The sequence below is a fragment of the Lutra lutra genome, chromosome 9 (genome assembly GCF_902655055.1).
Source record: "Lutra lutra chromosome 9, mLutLut1.2, whole genome shotgun sequence".
In the NCBI taxonomy this organism is placed as follows: Eukaryota; Metazoa; Chordata; class Mammalia; order Carnivora; family Mustelidae; genus Lutra; species Lutra lutra.
Genome location: NC_062286.1, coordinates 40,440,756 through 40,467,242, shown reverse-complemented (window position 1 = coordinate 40,467,242; position 26,487 = coordinate 40,440,756). Strand labels below are relative to the sequence as shown.

General features: G+C 46.0%; 1 protein-coding gene and 1 long non-coding RNA gene across 5 annotated transcripts in view; one reads left to right on the top strand and one right to left on the bottom strand.

The window, feature by feature from the left end:
• ST3GAL5 (ST3 beta-galactoside alpha-2,3-sialyltransferase 5) overlaps positions 1-14,537 on the bottom strand; it is a 50,956-nt gene extending 36,419 nt beyond the window's left edge. Inside the window, exons 1-2 of one of the 3 annotated variants that reach the window (XM_047744348.1) lie at positions 14,335-14,537; positions 13,744-13,785 (exon numbers count right to left, since the gene is read on the bottom strand). In XM_047744348.1, coding sequence (XP_047600304.1) covers positions 13,744-13,785; positions 14,335-14,419 — 127 coding nt within the window. In that variant the 5' untranslated portion in view covers positions 14,420-14,537. Of the gene's footprint in view, positions 1-13,743; positions 13,838-14,334 lie in introns of all 3 variants that reach the window. The other 2 variants (XM_047744350.1, XM_047744349.1) reach the window with 2 other exon arrangements.
• Positions 14,538-14,596: 59 nt separating this feature from the next.
• Positions 14,597-26,487, top strand: part of LOC125108485 (uncharacterized) — a 69,503-nt gene continuing 57,612 nt past the window's right edge. The window contains exon 1 of one of the 2 annotated variants that reach the window (XR_007129926.1): positions 14,597-14,749. This is a non-coding gene — a long non-coding RNA (uncharacterized LOC125108485). The remainder of the gene's footprint in view (positions 14,750-26,487) is intronic. The other variant, XR_007129925.1, reaches the window with a different exon arrangement.

Sequence of the window (26,487 nt, the reverse complement as noted above, 5' to 3'; positions counted from 1 at the left end):
TGCAGAGATGGCCTGACAGACTGAGTCTGGAATGAGTCCCTTCCTTCCAGAAACCCAAGGTCGAGGGGAGTGAGAACAGGAATGTATCCACAGTGGGGGCGGAGGGGGGGAGCTGTGGGACCGAGGAGACTTCAGAGGTGTGGTTTCTGCCATCCCACACGCACACACACAGTTTAGTCCCAGAGCTGACTCCCCAGGCCAGCTCGCCAAAGCGCAAACCCATCTCTGGACACAGGACAAACATGGCAGGGCTGGGGCCTGGGATCTGCAGAACAGCGGGTCCAAGTGAAGTTCTCCAATCAACTTTCCCCTACTCTCACCCTCCAGGGAGAGGCCACGGAGAGTAGGGGAACAGCGTTTTCACCAGAAAAGCTCAAGACTACACCAGGCCAGAGCCTTGCCTGTGGCTTCCAGAGGCCTCAGGGACATGTTATTCCTCTCCTACTGATTCCAGGAGTCAACCTGTCCTCCTTATCCCCCCAGGCAGACAATCTAGGTGGCTAATTCCAAACCAGTTCTAGCTGTGGAACTTTTTGTTTGTATGAAAGCTCACTTAGAACCCTAAGACATAACACATATGAGCACACAACTGGGGGCGCCTGGGTGTTCAGCTGGGGGAGCATCCGACTCTTGGTTTTGGTTCAGGGGATGATCTTAGGGTCATGGGGTCAAGCCCCACGTTGGGCTCCAGGCTCAGTGGGAAGTCTGCTTGAAATTCTCTCTCCCTCTCCCTCTGCCCCTCCCTCTCACATGCTCTCTCTCTCTCTCAAAAAAAAAAGTCTTTAAAAAAAGAAAAAGGAAAAGAAAAAGAGGCATACAATTGACCTTTTGCAAGGTTTCTCCATCTTAGCACGGCTGACATTTGGGGCTGGGTAATTCTTTGCTGTAGAAGACTAATCTCGTGGAGGGCATCTTGTGGATGAAGTTTAGTAGCATCTCTGGTCCTCCCCTTCCCCAGCTGTGACAACAAGCCATCTCCAGACGTTGCTGAATGTCCCCTTGGGGGGAGGGCAAAATTGCCCCCAACGTTACCCACTGGAATAAAATCACTGTCTATATTAACATTCCAAATATCGCCACATTTTTAAAGTATCGAGGGTTATTAAACACTGCAAAAACTGAAAACTCAAGACCATGGATGACAAGTTGAAAATACTTGAGTTTCAGTATGTAGTCTTTTTAATGTTTGGTGTGGGTGGCTCGGTCTGAAGAAACCTGATTCATCAAGGTAAGTGGTCGTGTTCTCACCTGTACAACGTGCCAGCCAACAAGCAGGCACAGGCCTGCATTCACACAGCAGCAAGGTGTGGCCGGGGGCAGAAGGCACACACACACCTTCCTGGATCCAAGCGACCCACGCAGAGTACCATTAACCACCCCACTCCACTCCCACCATCAAAGGGGAGAATTCTCTGCACAGTTCTTTCCTGTTTCTACTGGGCAGGCGTGTCTTACTTGTCTTTTAGGAATAGGAAGTTTCCCGTGTGTTCAAAACGACAAAGGAAGTGTGGGTTTGAGCTCTGGGGTTGAGAACACACCCAACCACCTCCCATCTTCTAGGATTTGTTCCAGCGAACTTATCAGCGCCTTCTACCAGATGAGAACAGGGAGGGGATGGTTCTCTATGAACCAGGAAGGGGCTCTCACCAGACACAGGATCTGCCAGTGTCTTGATCATGGACTCCCCAACTCCAGAACTGAGAAATGAATGTCTATTGTTTAAGTAATAGAAATAAACAAACAAATAATCAGTGCCTCCACCACTGCCCTGGCAAGTTGATCAGGCCCAGGAGCTACGGGAGGGGGCTGTGAAGGACGCAGGGTCCCAGACCTCACCCCATAATGTAGTCCAGTAGGACCAAGGAAGGACACCCATGTGCAGTTTAACCAAGTCTACCGAGTTATGTGGGCATGGCACTTTGAGAAACTCTGCAGCTAGTTCCTCAGAGCTGTAATTAACAACAGATTAAATCTGTACCATTAGCCTAAAGACTTTCAGATCCTCCTACCAACTGTGCAGTTGTACAAGGACCTGTTTTCTGAAATGGAGAACAAAAGTGTTGCTTCCTGAATGCAGTCTACACTCTACTAATTTTGACCACCAACTAAAATGCAAGCACGTCAGTGATTCTGAGGCACACTTTTGAATCTCTTACTAATCAACCAGTATTCCTCTATGGTTGAGAATACATGGTGACTGTCATTCAACTGTTGGCTTTCTACGTGTTTAAAAGTGCTGAAGCAGGGACACCTGGGTGGCTCAGTCGGTTAAGTGGCTGCCTTTGGCTTGGCTCATGACCCCAGGGTCCTGGGATGGAGCCCCCGCCCCACCTCTGGCTCTCCTCTCAGGGGGGAGTTTGCTTCTCCCTCTCCCTCTTCCCTCTGCTTGTGCTCTCTCTCTCTCTCTCTCAAATAAATAAAATATATATATATATATGTATATATATATATATATATATATATTAGCCTTAGCACTTAAAATATATATATATTTATTTATATATTTATATATATATATAATATATATAATATATTTATATATATATATAATATATATATTTTAAGTGCTAAGGCAATTATTAATTCCGAGTCCTTGGAATACATAAACATTCTCCAAAATTAGAACATACCCTGGAACTGCACATGGTATTTCGCCAAGATTTTCTCAAGGTGACAAAGATGTTGATAGGGCTGTGCCTCTCACAGGATCAAATCCAGAGCCCTCTCCCCTCCCCACTTCTCTCTCTCCTTCCCCTCCTCCTCACTCCCCTTCTGCCTAGAGGCCTCCTGCTCCCATCTCCAACCTTCACTTGCCTCTGCCCCGCCTCCAGGTGGCTCTCTTCTTCACCCTCTTTATTCTGGTCTTTGTCCAAAAGTCGCCTTCCTTGTAAAATAGTGTTCACACCCTAAGCGCTGCTACTCACTCCTGCTTTACTTCACTGCACTCATTACTCCTCATACCTATTTGCCTATTGTCTGCTCTTCCCACTAAACATAAACTTCCGAGAAAAGGGGGCTCTAGCGATTTCGTTCACTGCTATAACCTCAAGACCTGCAACAGGGCCTAGCACAGAAAAGGCTCTAAACCCTTGCTGCAGGAAGGAAGTGACAAATGAATGAAGGCACTCATCAGAGGCCTGCATCCAGGTCCCTGCAGAACAGCTAACCCAAAGTTGGCATGGTCCTCACAAGAGGCGGACAGGAAAACCAGATCCTTCCCTGTGTCCAGATATCACAACCACTGGGCATTTGTGAAGTGTCCAAAGCACGTCTGATGCAGGGAGAACAGGGATGGGAATCGGTGTGTGTGTGTGTGTGTGTGTGCGCTGGGGAACAGAGATAAAGTCAAATGACTGTCCCACCCACCTCCATGGGAAATAAAAGGGGCAGCTGGATCTGTTTTGTTTTGTTTTTTAGGAAGAGAGGAAAGAGATAAAAGAGTCAACAGTTTGGCAGTTTGATAATGGCCAAGTCACCCCTTGTAGGTTGCTTGCTAATACGTAAAAAGCAGGGTTGGAGGAGAACATTTCTACTGCTTCTTCTTCCACTAGGATTTATGAGTCTCACCTACTTTTAAAGTAAGAACAGGAAACATAAAACTTAGCTGATTCAATGGACACTCCTACATGATGACCATTTGCAAAAGAGAAATAGGAAACTGGAATAAGTGGAGGGAGATGGATTGAAAAAAATAATAAAAAGGGAAAGAGAAAGTTGGGGGGGGACACAGTGTGGAGAAAATGGAGTGGGGGCTGGGGGACAGGAAATTCTGGGAAAGGGGAGCAAGGAGGACAAACAGCAAGGAGGAATAGAAGCTTCGGTGTTCTTATCATGGTTTGTTCCCTGGCTCTGGATGGTTTCCCAGGAACTCCTCTCTGCAAATTCTGATACACAGACCCACCACACACCTTCCTTAGGCCCTAACTCAGAGCTCCCCTTTGGAATCCAAGAACTGCCCCCGCCACCCTTGCCCCCCAGGAGAGACTCCAGCCACAGCAGAGAAGGTTGCCCTAAACAGCATAAAAGGCAGTGGGGGTGGGAAAGGACCCCCCCTCACGCAGAACATAGTAAATGCAGGATTTCTGCCAGATCATCTAACCTGAGGGTCTGCCAAGGCAGGAGGGAGGACCACCTTTAATGTGCTGATGCCAAGGCTTTGGGTAAGGCACACCATCCGAGGGCCTGGTGCCTTCTTTGCTGGCAAGCACTCGACCGGAGCATCTTGGTGAAGTGTGCTGAGCTCACGCATCAACACTCTCCACTGTGTTGAAATATATTTCTGAAGCTACAGTCTGCCTGCGAAGCCTCTTTTGCAGGACAGCTGTAGGTGGGGTGGGGGTGGAAGCAGGACCAAAGTCTAAACCAAGCAAACGTGGGGATCAGAGCTATCCGAGGACAGCCAGCGGGAGCAAAGTCTCTAGAACAGGAGCAGCATCAGACGGCGGAAGAAAGAAACCTTTCCATCAGGCAAAGCTGCACCATTAATGCTCTGCCATCCCATTTTCTGCCGATGCCAGGGAGAGCCAACCCAATGGCAAAGAGAGTTCAGTGTTACACGAAATGTCTTCACTATTGACCAGGAAAGGGGGGACCCCCTGAAAAGCCCCCATGTGCTCTCTGTTGCTAGACTGGCCACAGCACGACAACCTGTGGGCTTCTGAGGTGTTAAGCTCTATTTTTCGACATAACCTCAAACTGACAGAAAGATGGCAAGAACAGTACAAAAAATTCCTATACACCTTTCACCCAGACTCCCCAACTGTTAACAACCTACTACATTTGCTCTGTCATTCTTTATTATACAAGAGAATATGCACATTACCTTTTTAACTGTTTGAAAGTAGTGGAAAACGACATATTCCTCAGCCCCCCCCCCCCAATATTTTAGTATTTCCTAAAGACAGGGATATTCCCTTACACAACCACAACATAATGATAAAAATCAGGGAACTGTTGCTTCAATACCAGAAGAGACCTGATACAAATTTCTTGAGTAGTTCCAATAATGGTTTTGGAACAAAAAGGATCACATGTTGCCATTCAACTGTCATATCTTTTCAACCCCCCTTAACCTGAAACAGTTGCTTTATTTTTCATGACCTTGGCATTTTTTGAAAAGTACAGCCCAGTTCTTTTATAGGATGTCCATCAGTGGAGATTTGCCTACTTCTTCATGTTTAGACTCAAGTTATACATTTTGGGACAAAATATCACAGACTAATGCTGGGCTCCTCTCGATGCCTTTTCTCATGAGGCAATAATGCTGATCTGTCCTGCTGCTGGTGATGTTAAATTTGATCTACTGGTTGAAGTGGTGGAAGGCAGGTTTCTCCACTGTAAAGCTACTATTTTTTCCTTGGTAATTACTAAGTAACTTGATGGATGATACTTAGACAAAGTAAATATCCCCTTTCTCATCAAATACCTAGTTCAGCACCCACAGGTGGATTCTTGCCCCAATAAGGATAAAATCCTATGTGAGGACAAACAAGGTCAAACTTCAGGGAAAAAACTAGGGTTGGTTGAAGGAATGATTCGGAGAAAGAATTAGCATGTGAGACTTAATTCAAATAACTCTGGCTTAGGTTCATTCCTAGCAATTAAGGAGAAAAAACAAAAACACCACTAGATTTACTTTTGAGAGTATCCCTGAGCATCCATGAGCATGCTAGTTTCTTTCATGGTGAGCCACACCTGCTGGAAACTCAGCCTTTCAATTCACAAGGTGTCCCATTGTGGTCAAAAGAGACACCCATGTCCAGAGAGTTGATGGCTGGAGTCATCCCCACCCTGGGGCCCAATTCTCCGGGGGCAATGCTGGGGACTCAGCCCGGTGACTTGTGACATGCCATGGCATGGTGCAGGAAGGTATATTTGAAAACAAACACCCCAACTCTCTACTGCCTTAGATGAGCCACAGTCAGGCTTAGGTACTCCGACTTGGCTTATTTAAGAAGTATTTTTTTATAGCTGTATTATCACAAAGTGAGAAACTTCAGAAATTCTTTGACAGTGGAAAGAACATTTTGAAATCATATCCTGGTTATCATACCACAACCCGGTAATACCCACTCTTAACATTCAGGTCTATCTTCTGTCAGTCTTTGCTCTTGGTAACATATATTTTTATCAGGGCTGGGATCAAGCTGTCCACACCAGCCTTCTTCAAGCTGGGCTCCACTAGAGAATTAGGCCCAACAGAAAAGGATGTGAAAAGCTATTTTCTCAATTCTCCCAAGGATGGCCTATAACTAGAATCATTCCAGAAGCACAGAAGAGAAGTTAATTCATTATCCATGATGGCTGCCTTAGAGGAGGAGGGCTTAATTCTTCTACAGAGCCCAGTTGCGGGGGGCTGGTGCATACCGTGGGATAATTTGCTCTATTTCCCTAATAATCCTTTAAATAAACATTTAATAAGGCACCAGGTACTGGGAATATAAAGATAAATACGGCACGGCCCCTTTCTTCTTTAAATGAATAATCCAGCCAGGAAAAGCGAAAATCCCTTCACATGCCAAATACCAAACAGCGCCATGACAGAGGGCCACCCAGGAACTGTCACTTCCCTCGCAGACAGCAGGGAGGCTTTCCTGAGGAGATGATGGGCAAATGAGTCCCTAAAGGATGAGCAAGACTTCAGAGACAGAAGAGAGGAAGAGGCATTCCAGAGGGAAGGAAAGCCATGCCAAAATGCCCAGAGAGACAGGCTCCAGCCCAATCACAGACTGGTGAGAGTGGCAGAAGATGTGGCTGAGAAGGAACCAGGCCCTCCCAACTGGCCCCAGAGGAGGTGGCACCGGCGGCCCTAAGCAGTTCTGGAGAGGGGGCGCCCAGCTCCCACTGAAAGGAAGGAGGCCAAGAGGAGAGGGTGATCAAGAGAGGGGTCATGGAGGTCACTGCAGCTGGGGGAGCTGGGGAAGCCTAGCCAGAGCAGGTGCAGTGAGAAGGAGGCTGATCACGAGACATGGAGGAAGGAACGTGGTGACCAAGCCAGCAGGGGCTCCTCTAGCGCCCGGCCAGCTGAGATCTGGCCTGCGTTAACAAACTCAGGCCAGGAAGGGGAAGGAAAGAAAGCAAAGCCCATGCAGGAGGGCACCCCATGGTGCCACCATTCTCTGGGATGGTTGAATGACAGGGGTGAGGGTACCCCTCAGAGGAGGCCAGAGGGAATGGGACAGGACACTGGAGTAAACTGAGGAAAACTGCTCAAAGAACCGCCCTCCTTTCTGGGTCCCTCCAAGCTCTGAGAAAACACCTTACATAATAGCTCTCCAGCGGGGGGAGCGGGGGGGCCTGTGGCAGCAAATTATACTTGCGGAACATGTTCCTGGAGAACAAGCCTGGGGTGACCCCATGAATACCACAAACAGAGCAAAACCTAGAAGCTACCTTTTTTTCTTTTTCTTTTCTTTTTTAAAGATTTTATTTATCTGAGAGAAAGAGCACAAGAGAGAGCACCAGTGGGGGTCAGGGAGAAGGGCGGAGAGAGAGGGAGAAGCAGACCCCCTGCAGAGCAGGGAGCCTGGGCTCATGACCTGACTTAATCGACTAAGCCATCCAGGCCCACTAGAAGCTACCTTTTTACCAGAAGATTTCTCTCTTGATTTAAAGAAAATACAGGTAGTTGGGCGGAATGAGTAATAAATCAGGGAAAATGAAAATCTGTAGAATTGACAATTAACAAAAGCGACTCTGGGACCTGACATAGACAGGCTCCAACATGGAGACCTTCCCCCAAACCTGAGTAAAAGGGGAAACGCAGGGTATGAGATGATGGGAAAGTGTGTGTGCGAGCCCTAAAAGAACCAGGATCCTCTCCCCACCACACACACACACACACACACACACACACAAAAGGGTTGGGTTCCTGCATCCTGGCATTACAAAAGTGACATCGCCAAACCAGACCTGAAGGGAAGGGAAGGTGAAGACAGTTTACGCAGTTATCCAGGATTTGATAAGACTCATAGTCCTAGAAGAAGGAGACTAGTCCCGTAAAACCCAAATCAGAAGGCGGTAATGACCCTAGAAAAGGGACTGGAGGGACCACAACTGGAACCTGGAGTCTGGCAGGCCTGGGCAGTTTTGAGACTGAAGGAGAGGAAAAAATCCTATAGAAGGGGAAGGAAAGTTTTATCTGGGCCCCTTTAAGCTCAGAACGAGTGAAATATGTTTGAACTCTTAACCCCAACAACACATATTCAGGTCTGTAAGGGACAGGGTTAAAACAGAAAATTTCCTTTTATGCCCCATACACATCCCTTTTACTCTCTGCTCCAAATATTTGGGAAGCCATTATTTGGGCAGGCCCCTAAGGAGGCCCACTGCCACTCACATAACCAGTTTCCGTCAGGCTGGGAATATGGGCCTGGGGCTACAGCAACTAGCAAAACGAAACTCAGACAAGCAGATCGACCACCACAGTCATTATTTCCACAGTTTTTCTTTCAAATTTATCCTGCATGGGACAGGAAGGCTGCATTACAAGATGTTTTAGATTTGGGGAGGGATGTATGTCTGGGAAAGGGTTAGAAAAGGCCCTCCCAGGAAGGAAGGAATAGGTCTCGGTAGACATGGGCAGACAGGGGTCACCTGGGCGGGTACCGAGGGGAAAACTTGGCAGGGAGTTTCTGAAGGTCCAGCCTAGGAGGGAATAATGTGCCAAGAGAAGCTGGAAAAAAAGAAGCAGGCCATGCCGAGGCAGGTTGGAATTTTATCCTGAGATAAAAGGAGCAACAGGGAGGGGTGGGGGGCAGGGAGTGAACTGGGATTGGATTTTGGAGGGAGCTCTCTTGAGGTCAGACTGGAGATGGGGAAGTCCTCCTGTGCCCTGAGACCAGTTAGGAGGCTGCTGTGGAGACTCAGGGGAGTGATGATGGTGTCCGGGGGAATGCACCAGCCTGTACTGGGAACAGAGCCATCTCAGCCACCACAGGTGACCTTCTCAAGAACTTCGACAGGAGCTGTTCTCAAGCGGGAGGGTTGCTGGTGCCTCCTCACCACCTCCAGGGCAGACTGCCTGAGTCAGAATGCCCCCTAGACCCTTCCTCTAGGCTCTGTCCCCTACAGTTTCTTAACTTCTCTGAGCCTCAAAATCCTCATTTGTACAATGGGAATAATAATGACACCAAACTCACATGGCTTTTGTGAAAATTGAGCTGACATACATAAATATATAAAATGACATAGATATACAAAACATGACACACATACATAAAACATGTCTGGAACAGGTGAGGATAAAGGGAGTCGGTACAGCATTTATCTTTTTTCCTGTCCTATCTATGTGTTGTAGCATGTGGGTCCATTGGGAGGGGTTGAGTTTAACAAGAGGATTTTCACAAAGAGCCCACTGCCTCTTTGCCAACCAAAAAACACTGCTAGATTCCTCTGATCCTAGATTTGCTTGGCAGGCACCTGAACCCCACCACCAGAATGAGCTCTGACTGTCCCCTTTATCAAGACAAATCATCTCAATGTTTACAGGCAAAGATGCAGAGCTGTGCCGTCCAATGCAGTTACCACTAGCCACATGTGGCCGTGAAGTACTTCATATGTGGCCAAACCAAATTTAGATGTGCTCTATGTAAGTGAGATTCATACCGGGCTTTGAAGACTGAGTTTGAACAGAAGAATGTAAAATTCCTCACTAAAATTTGTATATTGATTTCATAATATAGTGGACATATTGGGTTAACTAAAATATTTTATTAAAATTAATTTCATGGGGTGCCTGGGTGGCTTGATCGGTTAAGCGTCTGACTCTTGATATCCCCAACTGAGCCACCTAGACCACCCCTCATTGGATCTATTTTAACAGCTATGTTCCTAACTTCTTAATTTAGCTAATTAAATCATTACTTTTTGCTGTTTTTCATGTTAATATGAGCAATTAAGACTGTACATTTCCCCTAAAAACCAAGTCAGTTGCACCTCACAAGTTTTTTTTCTTCACAAGTTTTTTTTAAGTGTACAATTCATCCCACAGGTTTTGACATATATGTTTATTATTATTACTTATCTTTCAAATTTAAATATTTTCAAATTCAAATTTTCAAATTTTTCAAAGTATCTTTCAAAATGGATATAATTTAGTTGCACTATGTTCAGAGAACTTTGTATGATACTGATTCTTTTAAATATGTTAGGATTTACTTCATGACCAGGTATATACTCAAAGTATAATCTTCACTTCCTGTTTTCTATATAATCAGTGTGATCAAGTGTATTGTTTGCTGGAATAATCCCTTATTTATTTTCAGTCAGCTTGTTCTATCAGTTACTCAAAGATGTATGTTAAAATCTCGCAGTATGCTGGCAGATTTGTCAACTTTTTTTATCCTTCTGTTACTTTTCACTTACATAGTTTGAAGCTGTGTTATCAGGTGCATAAGAGTTTAGAAGTTCTTATGTTATTCAGAAATTGAAACTCTGATGTACCTGTTTCTTTTTAATTTTTTAAATGTAGCTACTAGAAAATTTTTAATTATGTATGGCTTGGGTTATCTTCTCACTGGACAGCACTGGTCTAGAGAAAGGATAAGCAAGGAGCTCACACCAACCAAGTCCTGGAAGACTAAGGACTTGACTGTAGAAAATAATAAGCAAAGAGAAGAGAGTGTTATCAGCCCTGCTGAAGTACCATACTCTGTCTTCCTCTCTTGCTGCTGGAGTTTAGATAGGAAATGAGACCAAGATGTTTGTGAAAAGCAGAAAGGAGATGAAAAACAAGACAGAAAAGGATGAAAAAGCAGAACATGAGAAAAAGCGGGCAGGGAAGAAGGAACTATACACATATAATAGAACAACTACTTCTGCTCTGAACTCAATACATTTAAGCCTTTAAATATGAACATGACAGTATTAAAAACAGCCTTAATGTTCAAAAGGCAGAACGATTATTCCACTAACGTAGAGCTTTTTCATTTGTTATTTTTTACCAAATTTCTCTCTTTGAATTAATCATATCATATGATACTTAACTATAATGATTCCAGATACTAAAAACTTGAAGGGAAAAGGAGAAGGATTTGTAGGTTTTAGGAGTTGGCGAACCATCCAATAACTTAATCCTGGATATTTTCTTCATGCCAGAAGAAGAAAACAAAACTGTCTTGCATGGCCTCAAAAGACTAACCAAGAAATATGCTTTTCCTTTAGGATGTGGGGGAATTCTTAGCAGAAATCCAGGAGTACAGAGAAGGCAGATCAGAGAAGTAGAAACAAGTACAGAAAGTATGACAGTACAAAAGCAGAGGGAGAAGAGGTTCTCAGAAGTGTTTGCAGCAAGAAGGCTGAGAGCTGAGATATGGTAAAGCACTTTTGCCAGAGAAACTCTTCCCTGACAACGTTGCTTTTGTTTTCCCCTCAGCTCCGCCTGTCCTGCTGCCTGACTTGGGAGACTGGGGCATAGAGGTAACTGCACTTGCCATGAGCATATGGGACATGGGCCATAGCCAAGTAGAAACGGATCATGACTCCTGGCGGGACTCCTGCCTCTCTCCTTAGTGAAAAGTCAATGTTCCATCCATCAGCTAAGAGAAGTATTACTAACCCTATACTAATAAAAAGTAAACACTAACTACCATTTAATAACTATATTGATCACTATGCTAGTAACAATGTAATTATTCAAAAATTGGAATAAAATAGCTTTGCCTGCAGCTCCCAAAGCTGAGTACACACGCCCACGGCCCCTTTATTACACACTGACCGTACGCCCATCAGAAATGCATACATATACATATCAAAGATAGGTACGAGAACAGCCACCAGTCATAACAGCATTATGTACGATAGCCAAATGCTGGAAACTGCCCAAATGTCCATCAACAGTGCACGGATAAATATGTGATCTATTATTCACCCAATGGCTGGAATCAGCAACAAGAGTGAGCACACTACAACGAGAGGCAGCACCATGAGTGAGTACCAGAAACCTAACTCATGAGGGAAGATGTTCTCCCAGACACTGCAGGATCCTTGGGGAGGTAGGGATCCGCAGGGAGCACACAGGGAGCTCCTGCTTCTTGATCTGAGTGCAGGGCTGTGTTCAGTTTGGAGAACATTTGTGAACAGTACACTTACAGTATGTCTACTTTTCTACTGTGTATGCCAGAGAAAGAAAGAAAGAAGCAAGCAAGCTAGCTTGCTAGATAAGACAAGCCTGGGAGTGTCCTTGGACTCCTCTAATCTCATTTGTCTCTCACTCCCATGCACAACTTCCTTGCTCCCCCCACTCCCCACCCCCCAGCATGTGTGCTTAAAGTCTCTCTCCTTGGGAGGCCCACCTGTCAGCACCATATTTATGGTTTCTTCCCACACCAGGCTGGTGACTTGTGGCCCCCTCCCCATTTTGAATGCCTTTGCTAACTCAGGTCATTCACGCTGATCCAGCCCTAGCTTTTCCTTTCTGGGCAGTTGGAAAGTTTGTACCATCATTGTGTATCTTCCCAGCTGTTTTATTCTGCCAACACTGCGCAGCTAGACTAAAGACACAGAGCATGCCCTCTGGGAATGATCTCAACCCTCCATAGGCAGTTCAGATTAAATTGTTCCTCAGGAGCTAGAAGGGTGTGGAAGATGAGCCTCGATCCTTCTCCCAGGAACTGCTGGCTCCAAGACACACTCCTCTGCCCACCGCCCCCCCAGCACCTGGATGGAATCCCACAGAGAACTCTGAACCTCTTTTTATTGTCTGTTCCCCTCCCCAGAGCCAACCTGCTAGATACATTTTCCCCACTGCTGCCAAATAGCATGGGGCTAACTTGGCAGTTTGTGCCAAAATCATAAGCATTTTCAAAATACGTAGTCATAAACGTTGAGTTTTTGGAATTTACGCCTGTTGGCCCTCTCACTCTTCCATTAACCCCCTTATGCTTCCTCATCTCACCCATTTCTTTTCTGGCCTGAGGAAGAAATGGCTATACATCATAACTAAGGTTCATTTCATTTTACAAAAACAGCAGCACGCACATAATGGACAGACACGAAAAAATACTCGTGACATCCTGGTTATGGGGCTCTGGCAGCTCACAGGCATCTCCTGTCCAAGCAAGCACTGGTTAGAATTTAGGTGATCCTAGCTCTAAGACTAGAAATGTAAGACATTTTTCTAAGCTGTCAAACTCTCCAGATTACACAAGTGAAACCACAACGGATGGTGTTTTTGAGTCTGTGCTCCTTTACTCAACAGACGGATTTCTCTTCCAGTTTCAGGACATGCAGCCCACTACAGAAGAGGATTAGCAGTTATAAATCAAGAGGAGAGGGAGGCTAAACACCAGAGGGCCAGAGATGAGTCTCCTTCCTCTTCCAAACCCCAGCACCCAGCTCCCTGCTTGGCACCACAAGCAGGCAACCAAAGGGTGCCAGATTAAACGCAGCACATGAAACTATTTTCTCTTTTAGAAGAACAATACCTAATTAAGCAAAGGCCACGAACACGAATTAAGACATGAGGATATCAAATTCATTTTTCCAAGTTATCTCCTGATCTGCAGGACCCTCTCTTCACTGGCCAACACATTCTTCAGTCAGAACCACTGATCCAGAGGCCTGGAAGGGACCACAGCCATCAGCAGCTCAAGCCTCCCAGTAGAGACCAGGAGATAGAGCCCCACCTGGGGACCAGTGTCGGCCAAGGTCACCCAGCTCTTGTGGAGCAGGGACAAAATCCCGCCTCTCCCTATTCGCCCGGTTCCTCTGAGAGATGCCCTAGGAAAACCTTATGTTACTTACACACTAACCGCGTATAATGAATGCATGCCCACGTCAAGTCACCTACAATTCAGAGGAAAGCAAAGGGTCACCAAAACGTGCCTCTTCCGTAGGGCTGCAGAGAGGGGGCAAGGAAGGTCACTGCCGAATTTCTACCTACATCGTGCCGTTCCGAAGGATGCAATGAGCAGTTTGGGAACCTGCTAATTACCCTGCAAAGGGTCCCCCAATCCCGTTCCAGGATAATGAGTTAACTCTGCTCCGCCGGCTAGGAAGCTTCCAGCAATGAATTAAACTCCGAGCCGCTGCGGGAAGCCGGGGGAGAAAGGACCACTGCGGCTGGACCCGACAGCCTGGAGGTTCACCCCTGTGCCTCTAACCACGTCCACGCTGGCGCGGCGCCCCCCGCCCCGTCCACGGGGCCCGAGACCACGATTCTCAGCCCGCGACCCCGCGAGGCGCGTCTAGGGGCGCCGTGCCCTAGGCGCTGCCCGCGGGGGCCGAGGCGGAGCCGCCGGGCCAGCGAGGTAGGGGCAGGGACTGATCGCCGCCGCCGCCGCCGCCCCCAGCCCGCGGGCCCCGCTACGCCGAGGAGGGGGCTGCGCCACTTACCTCGGCCGGCAGGTGCCGCCGCCACCGACTCTGTTCGCAGCTGCAGGGGACGCCGCTCCGCGCCGCCCGCCGCCTTCGTCCGCATGCTAGGGAGGGGGCGCCGGCCGGCCACCAGTCCCGGGCCCCGCGCCCCCGCCCGTCCCCGGCGCCGCGCTCGCGCCCATTCAGCGCCGGACCGTCCGCTCCCCCGCACGGATGCGGAGGAGGGACGTGGGGCGGGGCCTGGAGTCACGAGGACAGGAGAGACCAATCCGAATTCGCGAGGGGGTCCCGCGGCGGGCCCGCCCCCGGGACGCGCGACCCCTCCACCCAGCGTAGCTGGAGAACCCCGAGGGTAGGCTGGGAGGAGCCAGGGTATCGAGCACCCACAGGTCACTGGAAGTCTGCGTGCGGTTAGCTGATGAAGGAACAAAAGGTACAGCTGGGCTGGTTGTAGGCTTTTACTGCGCTTAGGACTGGTACTTGCGGAGCCGGTGGATGGAGGGGCTTTATGTAGTCACGTGCTTCACTTGCCAGTACAACACCCCAGGCCCACCAGGGTTCAGAATTCCTGGGGCCATGAGACCCTTGAGAACTACACCAGGGCAGCCTGGGCGTGTGTCTGGGGACTTGCAAAACATCTTTTTATTGTTCCACGTGTCCAAGAAGAAGAAAATAGTGCCGATTACCCACTAGTCTCACAGTTGGGTTATTGAGGCCCAGAGAGCACAAGTGAGTTACCCTAAATCACTGAGCCATTTGGTGGCAGAGAAGATCACCAACGTGCTCTTGGAGAGCCGCTTTCCATACCTCAGGAGTCTCCCTTGATTCTGGAGAGGAAATGTCATACATATTTTTAAGGCATAAATATTAGTGAATCCCCAAATTCAAGAATGAAAAGGAGTTTAAAGCACTGATATGTTATTTCTTTAACACAGCAGAATGTGTATAGTGTGCCTGCAACATTTCTGTGCTTTAGCACTTGTTGACTCCTCAGTGAGCTCGGTGAAATTGGTCTGCCTTCAGAATTTCCTTTCAGGTGAACAGATAGAATCACGTGATCACCGGTATCAGTGATACCGGTTCCGGTTTAAAAAGGAAGATCCTAGACACTGAGTCAAATGTATTTAAGTCAACTGAGAGTTTTGTCACTCTTTTTTGCAACAGTTTGTAAAGGGTTTGCACAGCTCCCAACGGGGTTTGGAAATGTCTGTGTTCTTTCCCTGGTGGGGGCCGGGGCGCTGGAAAAAATGTGGTACCTGGGTAACAAAGGTCAGAAAGGGAAATCTTGAAAAGGAAAGGGTGAGGGTGGGGAGACCCTGCTGTCATACTTTCCAAAGAGATTTTGCCATAAAAATGTTTTTTAGGTCATTCTAAGGTGAGGACATGGGAGCATTTTGAATATATTGGAGGAAAAGCTGTCACAGAGATCTAAATCCAGTAGATTGGCCAAGGCTGGCCAGGCAGAGCAGCTGCTGGGGAGGGAGGGTGGGGGTTGGGGGGGGCAGTCAGTGACAGCTTCAGGGAGAATGCTGAACACCTCACCACTTCTCCTGGAGACCAGCCCAAGGCCAGACGGCTTGATCAGATACTCTTTACCTCTCTTTGCCCCAGCTTCTCTTTCCCTTTCTCCCAAATAGATACTCCTTGTTGGTAAAATGCCATGACAGCATTATGGCTGACATAAAGATCCAGGTGCCCTGGCTTGGAAGAGTGGGTATAAGGTGGGTGTGAGAAAGAAAGGGAGCTTGAATCTGCCTCCTGTCCCAGCCTAACGGGATGGCTGTTAAGCTTACACTGCACCCACTACCTCGTTCACCCCCTTCACATTGGGTGGGAAGAGAAGCTGACTTGTGCAACAAGACAAGCCCCTGACCTGAAACATCTTTTTTCCTAGCTGCAGAGTTGTCCTAAGCTAGTGCTCTGCATTGAGATAGAGATCCTACCAACTGTAGATTAAGATCAGCCGCTAGCTCTCAAAGCCTTACCTGGAATCTCTTCAGGTCAGTGGCTCGTCTCAGAAAAGCTCAGGACCCTGGCTAGCAAAGTGGCCAGACTGTTTGTAAATCTGGGACAGCTACCATGATTTTGTAATTCTTTATTTAGCTCCTTATGTTCATTACTTAGGTCATTCCGACAGCAGACATTGTGGTTGTCCCCAGTATCTGCTCCCTCTCCCCCACTTTGATGCAACATATGGTTTAGGTAAATTTGCCCCACTCTTAACTGTATGAGTGAGCTTTGATGGGTCTAGGTCAGAGGTTCTCAAGGTATGGTCCTTGGAGCCCTACGGGTCCCTGAGGACCTTTCAGGGAATCTCTGAAGTCAAAATTAGTTCCTTATGATCTAAGATATAAGTTACCTTTCTCATTGATGGTGCAAAGGTAAAGGTGTGCAAAATACTGGTGCCTTCACACATCGGGGCACTAATATCACACTAATATCCTTCACCACTACACTCATGGTAAAAAAAATTTTTTTTAATTAAAAAAAATGCTATTTGGTTTAAGAATGTTCTTGATGGAGCAGTAAATATTACTTAATTTATTGAAATCTCAACCCTTAAGCACATATCTTTTTAATATTTTATATGCAAAGTGGACAATGCCCATAAAACTGTCCTGCTGGGGACTGAAGCAAGGTGGTTGTCCAGGGGAAAGTTCTCATGTGACTGCAAGCTGTACCAGCTGGTTTTGTGAAGGGTGGGGGTCATGGAACACCATTTTTACTTGAGAAAGCAACTGACAAATTACAGTTATTTAGTAGACATTTTCTTGACAATTAGGTGAGCCTGTCTCTCCAAGGAAAACAATGGGCTGTTAGTTGCCAATGATGAAAAAATTCCAGCTTTCAAAAGAAATGTAGAATGTTGGAAGATTTTGCATCACCATGGGACAGCTTCTCAATATTTAAGGACTTTTCTGATGGGACTGATGGTGATGTTAACAAATATATGATTTGGGGATAATGGATCATGGATGATGCGCCAACGCTTGGAAGACCTGCACTTACTCAGTGAATCAGGGTTTTCCAGATGGCTAATGCCTGATGTTACAAAATCACAGATGGGTTAAAGATGAATTTTAAATGCAAGGCAGACAATGGACTTTTAACAGTGTGAAAAGTTTATAGATAAGGTTTCAGATTCCACAGTGCAACAAGCCTTGAAGATATGACCTCTTGAAGAGTTTTGGTATAGTACCAAAGAAGAATAGCCACAATTATCCTAAAAAGCTATTAAAATACCCTCCTTTCCAATTACATATGGATGTGAAGCAGATTTTCTTCCTGTACTTGAACCAAAACAATTTGCAACAGATTGAATACAGAAGGAGATATGAAAATCCAGCTGTCTTCTATTAAACCAGATTTAAAGAGACTTGCAAATTAAAAAGTAAAGAAAAAAAAAAGCCATTTTTCTCACCATCTTTTTGTTTTGGAAAACATAGTTATTTTGGAGGGGATATTAATGCCTTTTAAAACATAGTTATTTCTTAATTAACTTGTTATAGCATGTAAATTTATTATTTTTATGATGACTTAATTTATTTTTTAAAATATTTTATTTACTTGAGAGAGAGAGTGAGTGAAAGAGAGAATGAGTGGGGGGTGGTGGGGGGCAGAGGCACAGGGAGAGGGAGAAGCAGATTCCCCACCAAGCAGAGATCCCAGGACTCTGGGATCATGACCTGAGCTGAAGGCAGCTACTTAACTGACTGAGCCACCCAGGTGCCCCTCTTTTATTAATTTTAATAAATATAATTTCTAATTTGGCAAATATCAATAGATTAAACCTCCATTAAAAAGATTCTTTGGGATCCTCTGTAATTTTTAGGAGTGTAAAGCATCCTAAGACTAGAGATTGAGACCTGCTGGTCTAAACCACTCAGAGTCATCCCATCCTCCTTACCACTAGGATTGATTCATGGGTGGCCATAGGAACCAGACTGATCCAGTGAGAGGAAATCTCAGATTCATGGGGCGGTGGGAGAGAGATGCTCTCATCTCCAGCTAGACAGGAGTTAGTCAGTAAGTACCCCAGAAGCTACTGATAAGGCAGTCATTTTAGACTACAAGAGGAGCTTACCTTAGAAGAGAATAATGCTGAGGGAAGCAGAGAGGGAAGTTAGAAAGAAACCATACCCTTTATGACGTTTTTGAGCCACTAGATCAAACCAGCCCTGTAGCCCATCCTGCCTCTATACAATCCAGTTTTATGAGTCAATGGAGTCTACTGTGGGTTAAACTAGGCAATTTCAGGCACCCTCTTGATGTTTTGTGTACCTGTTTTTGAATATTTTTACCCCAATTGGGGCCTAAGGCCTCAGGATAGTATACTTTCTAGGGTTTATTCATTCAGCTTTTTCATCATATCATCAATGTAAGTTAGCTTCTGAAAGGAAGCTGGAAAGCAGAGCAGGGACCTAACTCTGGACCTAACAAAGAAAACTGGGACCTAACACAGGAAGGGGACCTAACACAGACAACTGGGGTCAAAAGTGCCAAAAATACTTGTGAGAACAATAAGGAACAGTGGCATATGATCTTGCCGAGCAAAGTTATAGCAGATTTTTATTTTCTTTTGCTGTTTTGTATTTCTCAAATTGGAAAACATGAGCATGCACTGCTCTTTTAAGGAAAGAAATAGAACTATATTATTATTTTTTAATAGCCCTTGAGAAGCTCACAGGCTTAGAGAGCAGACTGGCATCAGGATATGGCAAGAGACGTCTCGGGCTAAAATTGCTAGCAGGAAAGAAGATCTGTAAAGGTTGCCAATAGGCCCGGAAGACAAACTTCCCTTCATTTACAGCTTTGCCAAGAGCCAACCTCAAAGATTCGAGGGGATGAGCAAGAATCCCCAAGGGTTAAGGAATCATTAATTATGCCTCAAAGTGGCTGGAATATTTACAGTTGAGAAAGAGAGAGAGACCAATGTGAAGAGTAGGTCAACACTAGAAAAGGCTTGAAATACCACATTAAGAGAAAACAAAAAAATAGGACACAGATTATATGCAAACTTCTATCATGTGGCCAAAAACGAGAAGAGAACTTGGAAAAAGAAAACAGTTGTGGTGTTAGGGTGGTAGGATCATGAGTAATCTTTTTTCCCTTTGTAAGAGATGTCCTTTCATGTTGCTATAATGTTGTTTTTTACAATAAATAAAACTGAAGGGAGTCATTGGTTCCAATTACTGAGGTCTCAGAGGCTTTTCCAGATGGCCTGTTTCTTTTCGCCTGCCAAATGGCTCTCATCTGACACCAAGACAGAAGCTGTGCCTTCCCTAGGGCCTGGCATCTTCGAAGCTGTTAGGGGTGATGCTGTTGTGACTATCCTGTAGGTGGCCAGAAGGAAAGGCGGGAAGGAAGCTGTAGACTGAGGCTTTGTGGGAGGTAGGGGGGAGGGGGAGACAACCATCCCTCACCCTCTACCATCGCCTTGTTGTCGGGTTTCCCACCCAGGTGTTGTCTTTGTATTTTTCTCCTGGCCAGCTTCACCTCCTATTCAACTCCCATCCTCCTGCTCCTGAGATGCTGTCCCTCCCTTGGTCCCCAAGGGCTGGAGCACAGCTGCAGCCAACAGAACACAGGCCGTCTGCTGCCCTAAAGCACAAAGGAAGTCAATCCCTTGAGGTTTTTCTAGGAATGTTTCCTGTGACCAATCACGGGGGAAAAAGCAGGAGTAAAACAAAGGAGGGAAACATCAAGGGAAGGCTGTCTGTTGACAGAGGGAGGCTTGGATTGAGGAAACAGTTGCGCACAGACTGAATCCTTCTAGAAGTTGCAGGCGGGCTCCATATTCGGGCACATCTGCAGGCTACCGTTCCATTCTTCCTCCACCTATATATTCACTGCACAAACATTTCCCAAGGGCCTGGTATAGGCCAGGTATGATGCTAAGTGCTATATAAAAATGATCTCATTTTATCTTCACAACCCGCCCACCCCTTGCAATAGGTCTTCTTTTATCCCCATACTTGCGAAACTTAGGGACATCAATAAACTGCCAAAGGTCACATGGCTAAGAAGTAGCAAAGTCAGGATTAGAACCCAGGCCATCAAACACCAGAGTTCACCAAAGCACAGTCCTTTCCCGAAAGGTCAATGGGTCTAACTGAAGAGAAAGACACTTTAAAACAAATGAACAGGGGCGCCTGGGTGGCTCAGCGGGTTAAAGCCTCTGCCTTCGGCTCAGGTCATGATCTCAGGGTCCTGGGATCGAGCCCCACATCAGGCTCTCTGTCAGCAGGGAGCCTGCTTCCCCCTCTCTCTCTGCCTGCCTCTCTGCCTACTTGTGATCTCTCTCTGTCAAATAAATAAATAAAATCTTAAAAAAAAAATGAACAAGCAAAACCAGTAACACTGTGAGATATAACAGAAGGGCTATTCACAAGCTGGCGTAGTGGTGTGGCCATTGGGGTGGGGGAGGGGCGTCGTGGCTGGAACTGCCTCAGAGCTGCTCAAGGACAATTGACTCTGGCTTTGAAGGATGAGGTGGGTATATTGGTAGTATATCAGTTTGGGCCTGTATTTATTTTCTATTGCTGTGTCAAAAATCTCCACAAATTTAGCAGATTAAAACAGCACAAATACACTGTCTCACAGTTTAAGTCCAGGTCCAGTGTAACCGAATTCTCTGCCTAGGGCCTCACATGACAGAAATCAAGTGTTGGCCAGGACTGCCAGTCTCAGGTGGGCTTAGGGTACTCACTCAAGTTCACCGGGTTCTGGCACAATTTACTTTCTTGCTGTTACAGGAGTGAAGTCCCTGGGGTTGTTTTGCAAGCTGTGGGCCAAGGACCACCCTCAGCTCCTCAGGGCAGCCCAGGGGTTCTTGCCCCATGGCTCCATAGAAAGTTGGCAAGGTAGATGGTTGCATTTTTCCAGGCTAGCCAGAGCACAGCTATGTGACTTTTTCTTCTACTACCAATCGGACATAACTTTCTGCTTTTAAAAACCCCATGTGGCTAAGTCAGACCCACTCACAAAGGTAATACCTTTATTTTAAGATCAGCTGATTTAGGACATTAATTACACCTGCAAAATGTCTTCACAGCAGCAGTAAATTAGCATTCGATTGAGTAACTGGGAGAGAGTGTGCATCCATCAGAGGCTAGAGATTGGGGGCAACATCTCAGAATTCTGCTCACCACAGTAAGATTTAGCAAATGGAGAAGATGAGGAAGATCAATCTAGAAAGAGGATACAGGGTGAGCTTCTGGGAGACTGCTGGAAAATGATAGAAAAGTTGAGTGTCTTGTTACCAAAAACACGAAAGAGTAGATTCTGGAGAAATCCACCCTGTCAAAAATCCCTAAGATGCCGGGGAAACTGAAAAGCCTGTTTTTACATACAGTAAGGCTGAGTTGGCAGGAATGGGAGGAAATCCCTCAGAGGCAGAAACAATGAGGAAGTGTGAAGCAGGAGAAGTGAGCAGGAGCCAAATGATAGAAGGAATAGAAAACAAATTCAGACTGAAGTGGGATATGAGAGTAGATTGGAAATCCTTATGAATACCCAGAACCTTCAAAAGACAGAAATTTTAGTAGATGTTGTTAGACCTTGCTCCCCAAGGGAAGCAGTGGCATACATGCCATAGACCATTACTTGCCTTAAGATATCTGATTTTATTTTATTTTAATTTATTTATTTGAAAAAGAGAGCACACAAGCGGGGCAGGGGCAGAAGGAGAAGGAGAAGCAGCTCCCCACTGAGCAGGGAGCCCAAAACGGGGCTCGATCCCAGATTCCTGAGATCATGACCTGAGCTGAAGGCTGACACTTAACCAACTGAGCCACCCAGGTGCCCCAAGATTCTAAATTTTAGTTCAGAATGGAAGCAAAAGAAAAACAAAAGTTTCCCCTGAGAATTTCTAATCAGAAGCCTGTCCTTATGCAAGTTTGGGGCTGGAATTCATACCCTCTTTGTGACCAAAAACCTTTTAAAATGGTCGTAGGTTCCCAGGATCCTGGGATCTGGCCCCATATCTCCCAGTCAGGCTCTTCACTCAGCAGGGAATCTGCTTGGGATTCTCTCCCTCCCCCTCCCCCTGCTCATTCTCACTCATAACCTCTGTCTCTCTTCTCTCTCTAAAATAAATAAATCTTCAAAAATAAATAAATAAGCAAGTCATAATGCAAGATTGAGGGCAAAATAAAGGCATTTTCTGACAACAAAAATTGATGGACGTACCCTAAGTAATGAAACATCTAAGGGATGTACATTAGAGAGAAGAAAATGATCTCAGAAGGTCTGAGATGCCAGAAGAGTATGAAGCAAAGGCACAAGGGAAAGAGTTAAAAGGTGAAGCTTGATTCTGAGAAAAACAACCAGCTGAATGTATAACACCATGAAAATCATTCACGAGCACCCTAAGATTGGGAGAAAAGCATTTGTAGGGGGGCAATGGGAGATTTGACTGGGGCCAGAACTTGAAAGGTTTACCAGCTGAGGGTGTTTGGACTTTATTCTCGTGGCAGGAGGAAGATATTGACTTGTTGTTGTTATTGTTGTTGTTGTTGTTGTTGTAAAATGATAAGATGCAATGCCTGGGAACAGGACCAAGCAGGTGGCATCCATGAGTGAGGGAGGCTGGGTTTGAGACAGTTGGAAGTGCGCAGATAGGAGGGGACTCCGAAGCCGGAAAGCCCTATCTAAAGGGGTCAGTCACTGCTCAGCTCTTTTCTACTGCTGCCATGTGGAAGTTGAGCTCCCCATGTTGCCAGATCTTTCGTTTTCCAGAGAAGCTATAATCGGAGGTTTAGGTCAGTTTTGGTGTTCTCAGTGTTTAAAATAGACCCATGGATTCAATTTTTTTGAGAAAATTGCATCACAAATGAACATGTGTGGTGAGACAGAACTTTCACATGGAGGGCCTGAGGGTTTGTGACACCTGGGCTGGTAAAAGTGATGATGTGGAAACACTGATCTGGTGGAATGTGCAAGGTCTGCCTGTGACGCTGGTCCCAGCCCTGCTGCCTCTTCAAAAATTATCTTGCCTGGTCAGGTTTGGTTTTGCTTCTTTACTCAGGGATGCTCTCATATCACCAACAAGGCTGTTAAGTCTTTAACAGTTGGGGGTCTTATCCTCTCTGAACACACCACAGGTTAGAGCACACTGCCTGGCTTTCAGAGGGTAGGGCAAACAACCTGGTGAGAATTAGCTCCCTTCTTCTCCCTCCCCCAAGTCTTGTTCTCAAAGAATGGAAGGTATTTTTTCGTCCCTCCAGCTCCTCAGCGTTGCCGTACCCTAGGGATTTGGATTACCCTTGCCCAGCCTCTAGTGGATGGCCTCCTAAAGAAGCTTAGACCTATGCCCAGTTCCCCTGAACTGTCCTAGGAGGTAAAGAACCTTCTATAGGAATGCCCGAAGATGGCCCATTACTGAGCACTAAATGCCACAACTGGGCAGGAAACTGGAGGTCTTGTGGTCGAGACCATGGCTGGTCTGTGTGTGATGAAGGCGTCTCTGGCCCCTGGAGCCACAGATGTACAGAACCAGACAGAGGTAAATGGTAACAATGAGGGAGGAGGCCCCTGACCTATTTTCCTGGTATCATATAAGGTCTAGAGTTTCTTCTACTATCACCTAGGAGCAGGAGGGAAACCAACAGTAGCTAATGTCAGTCATCTGGTCAACCAGACACAACCAGATTTAGAAAACAATAGGCACTCTTGTGCCAATCCTGTGGGCACCTGTGAAATGTTTGTAGATAGCAGGAGCTCTACCAGCAATGAAAGTTGAGGGAGGTAAGAGAGAGGAGTTGGTAGAAATGAGAGAAATGACCAAGCTTGGATGTCATGGAAACATGTCACCACGTCTGCTTATCCCAGAGGGGCACTCATCCTTTGTGATCATTATCCTAGAGTCAACAAGGAAAAATCATAGCTTTTCCACTTTATATACACTTAAAATAATGTGCCTTTTTTTTTAATTAAGTGTAGGAGACCTACCAAAAACTTCCAAAATCACCAGTGCAAAGCTCAATGAATTATCTCTAAGTGAACAGACTGTGTCAAAAACAGGTCCAAAAACAGAACATGGCCTACCTTCCCAAAGTCTGCTTTGTGGCTCCTTCTGGGCACTACCCTCTCCTTTCTCCTGTGATGGTAGCCACTCTTCTGACTTCCAGCTCTTAGATTTGTTCAGCCTGTTTTTGAACTTTGTGTTAAAGAAATCCTAAAGTGTAGACTCCCTGTGTCTGGTTCCTTTCACTCACATTGCATTTGGGAGTTTCACCTATGTTGCTGCTTCCAGCCTCCCTTTGTTCATTTCCATTGTTACATAGTGTGGAAATACCCTGATTTATAAAATCCCCCGGTTGGACATTTGGGCTGTTTCAAGCTGGAGACTATGATAAATTACTGTTGATTTTTTTAACCTTCAAGAAGGAGAAGAGCAATCTTAAGAGAGTAGTGGAATGTTGGGGAGTCCTGTGGTCATCTCTCCATGATTACTCATGATTATAACATTTTACTGAATTGAAATGATCTGAAAATACCCTGTGACAGTTCCCAGCATTTTCTTTGTACTCAGTAGAGCTACATGTAGGAACTTAAAAACACAAAGAGTCCGAAATGGAAACAGTCCTATCATCCAGCCCAGAATTTCCCAAATTTCAGTTCTACAAAGGCCATCTTTGTGACTTCTGCCATATTCTTGTACCACCAAGACTATCACTTCATATTTTTCTTCCAACTGTCTAACTTTTCACATTTAGAGACCCATTCTTGAGGCATCTGGATGACCCAGTTGGTTAAACACCTGAATTTGGCTCAGGTCATGATCTCAGGGTCCCCTGCTTAGCGAGGGGTCTGCTTGTCCCTCTCCCTGCCTCTGCCCCTCCCCCTGCTTTTGCATGCACTCATTTGGTCTCCTCAAACCAATAAATACATAAAATTTAAAAAAAAAAATCCACTCTTGCCTTGTCCTAAGAAATAATAGCTACGAACTCCTGGCCTTGATTGGTGGCTACATTGCTTCTATTTCACATTAGAACAAACATATAACTATTCAAATGCATTTGTCAGTCTGCTACCTGTGTGAGATATTCTCTGTTGCCTACTTCTGGACCATTCCTTCCCCCACTCCATCTGTAAACTGACCTCCCCAGACTGCCTCCCCCGGCTCCCTTGCCTTCTGCCTTTGTGTGTGTTCTTCTGAGAGGCATAGAAGAGGGGCTAGAGGTCAGGGCCTGCTTCCCTACCCCAGCTGGTGGGGCTCCATTCTCTGTCAAAGGCTGTGGGTCTAGTCAGGCAGCCGTCTCTCACAGTGAATAGTTTTATCCCCTTGCCTCTCCACACATTCGAAGTCCCTGGCATTTTACCATTTCTTGGCTCCATTTTGTGTCCATCCCTTTATAAATAATCCCTTACTCAGCCTTTTTGAACTTCCCATTTCAGGGTGCCATCTGTTTCCTGCTAGGAGGGATGGGATATCAAACACCACCAATGGTAGGCATGCATTCCTTGTTCTGTACAGTTGCTAGCTGAGACCCAGGAGGGAGCTCACGTATCCAAGGTGCCCCCCTCGCCGCCATGAGTGCCCGGGCTGGGAATGGCCTCCCTGATTCAATGCCTTTCTCTAGGTGGATGCTGCTCCGTCAGGGGAGGAATTGTCAGTTCTGATAACAATGTCCAAGTGGTCAATATTGCAAGTCTTCTTTCTAATCCTCTTTCTCTTACCCTGTCTTCCCAGTCCTAATCTCTTTTTTCTTAAACTGTGCCCCAGATCGAACTGGATCTCAGCTCTCTTATTTCTTCCTCCCGCAACCTAATACTGACACATGGCTTGCATCAGCTCTCCCAGAGCCCCTACCTTTGTTCAGACACACCTGCATTTCAGTTCTCTCCTTTGATCATGAATCTTTCCCAGGAAAGGCCCAAAGCCCTGACCCAAACATCTCTTCCTCTATGAGCCTGCTGTGTAAACTTTTTCCCTTTGTCCAGAAATAATCTTTGCCTCCCCTGTCTCCCATAGCTCTACCTTAGCACTGGCCCAAATGGTAACAAGTTGTGTGTATGTGTTTCCTTGACTACACTATGATCCCTTCTTGGAATGATCATGCCTGACCCCTTTGAATGAATGATCAGCACCCACCCCTGAGCCTGACTCAAACCCTTCATGGTGCTATGTTGAATTAAATTGCATTCATTAGGTCATTAAGAATATTA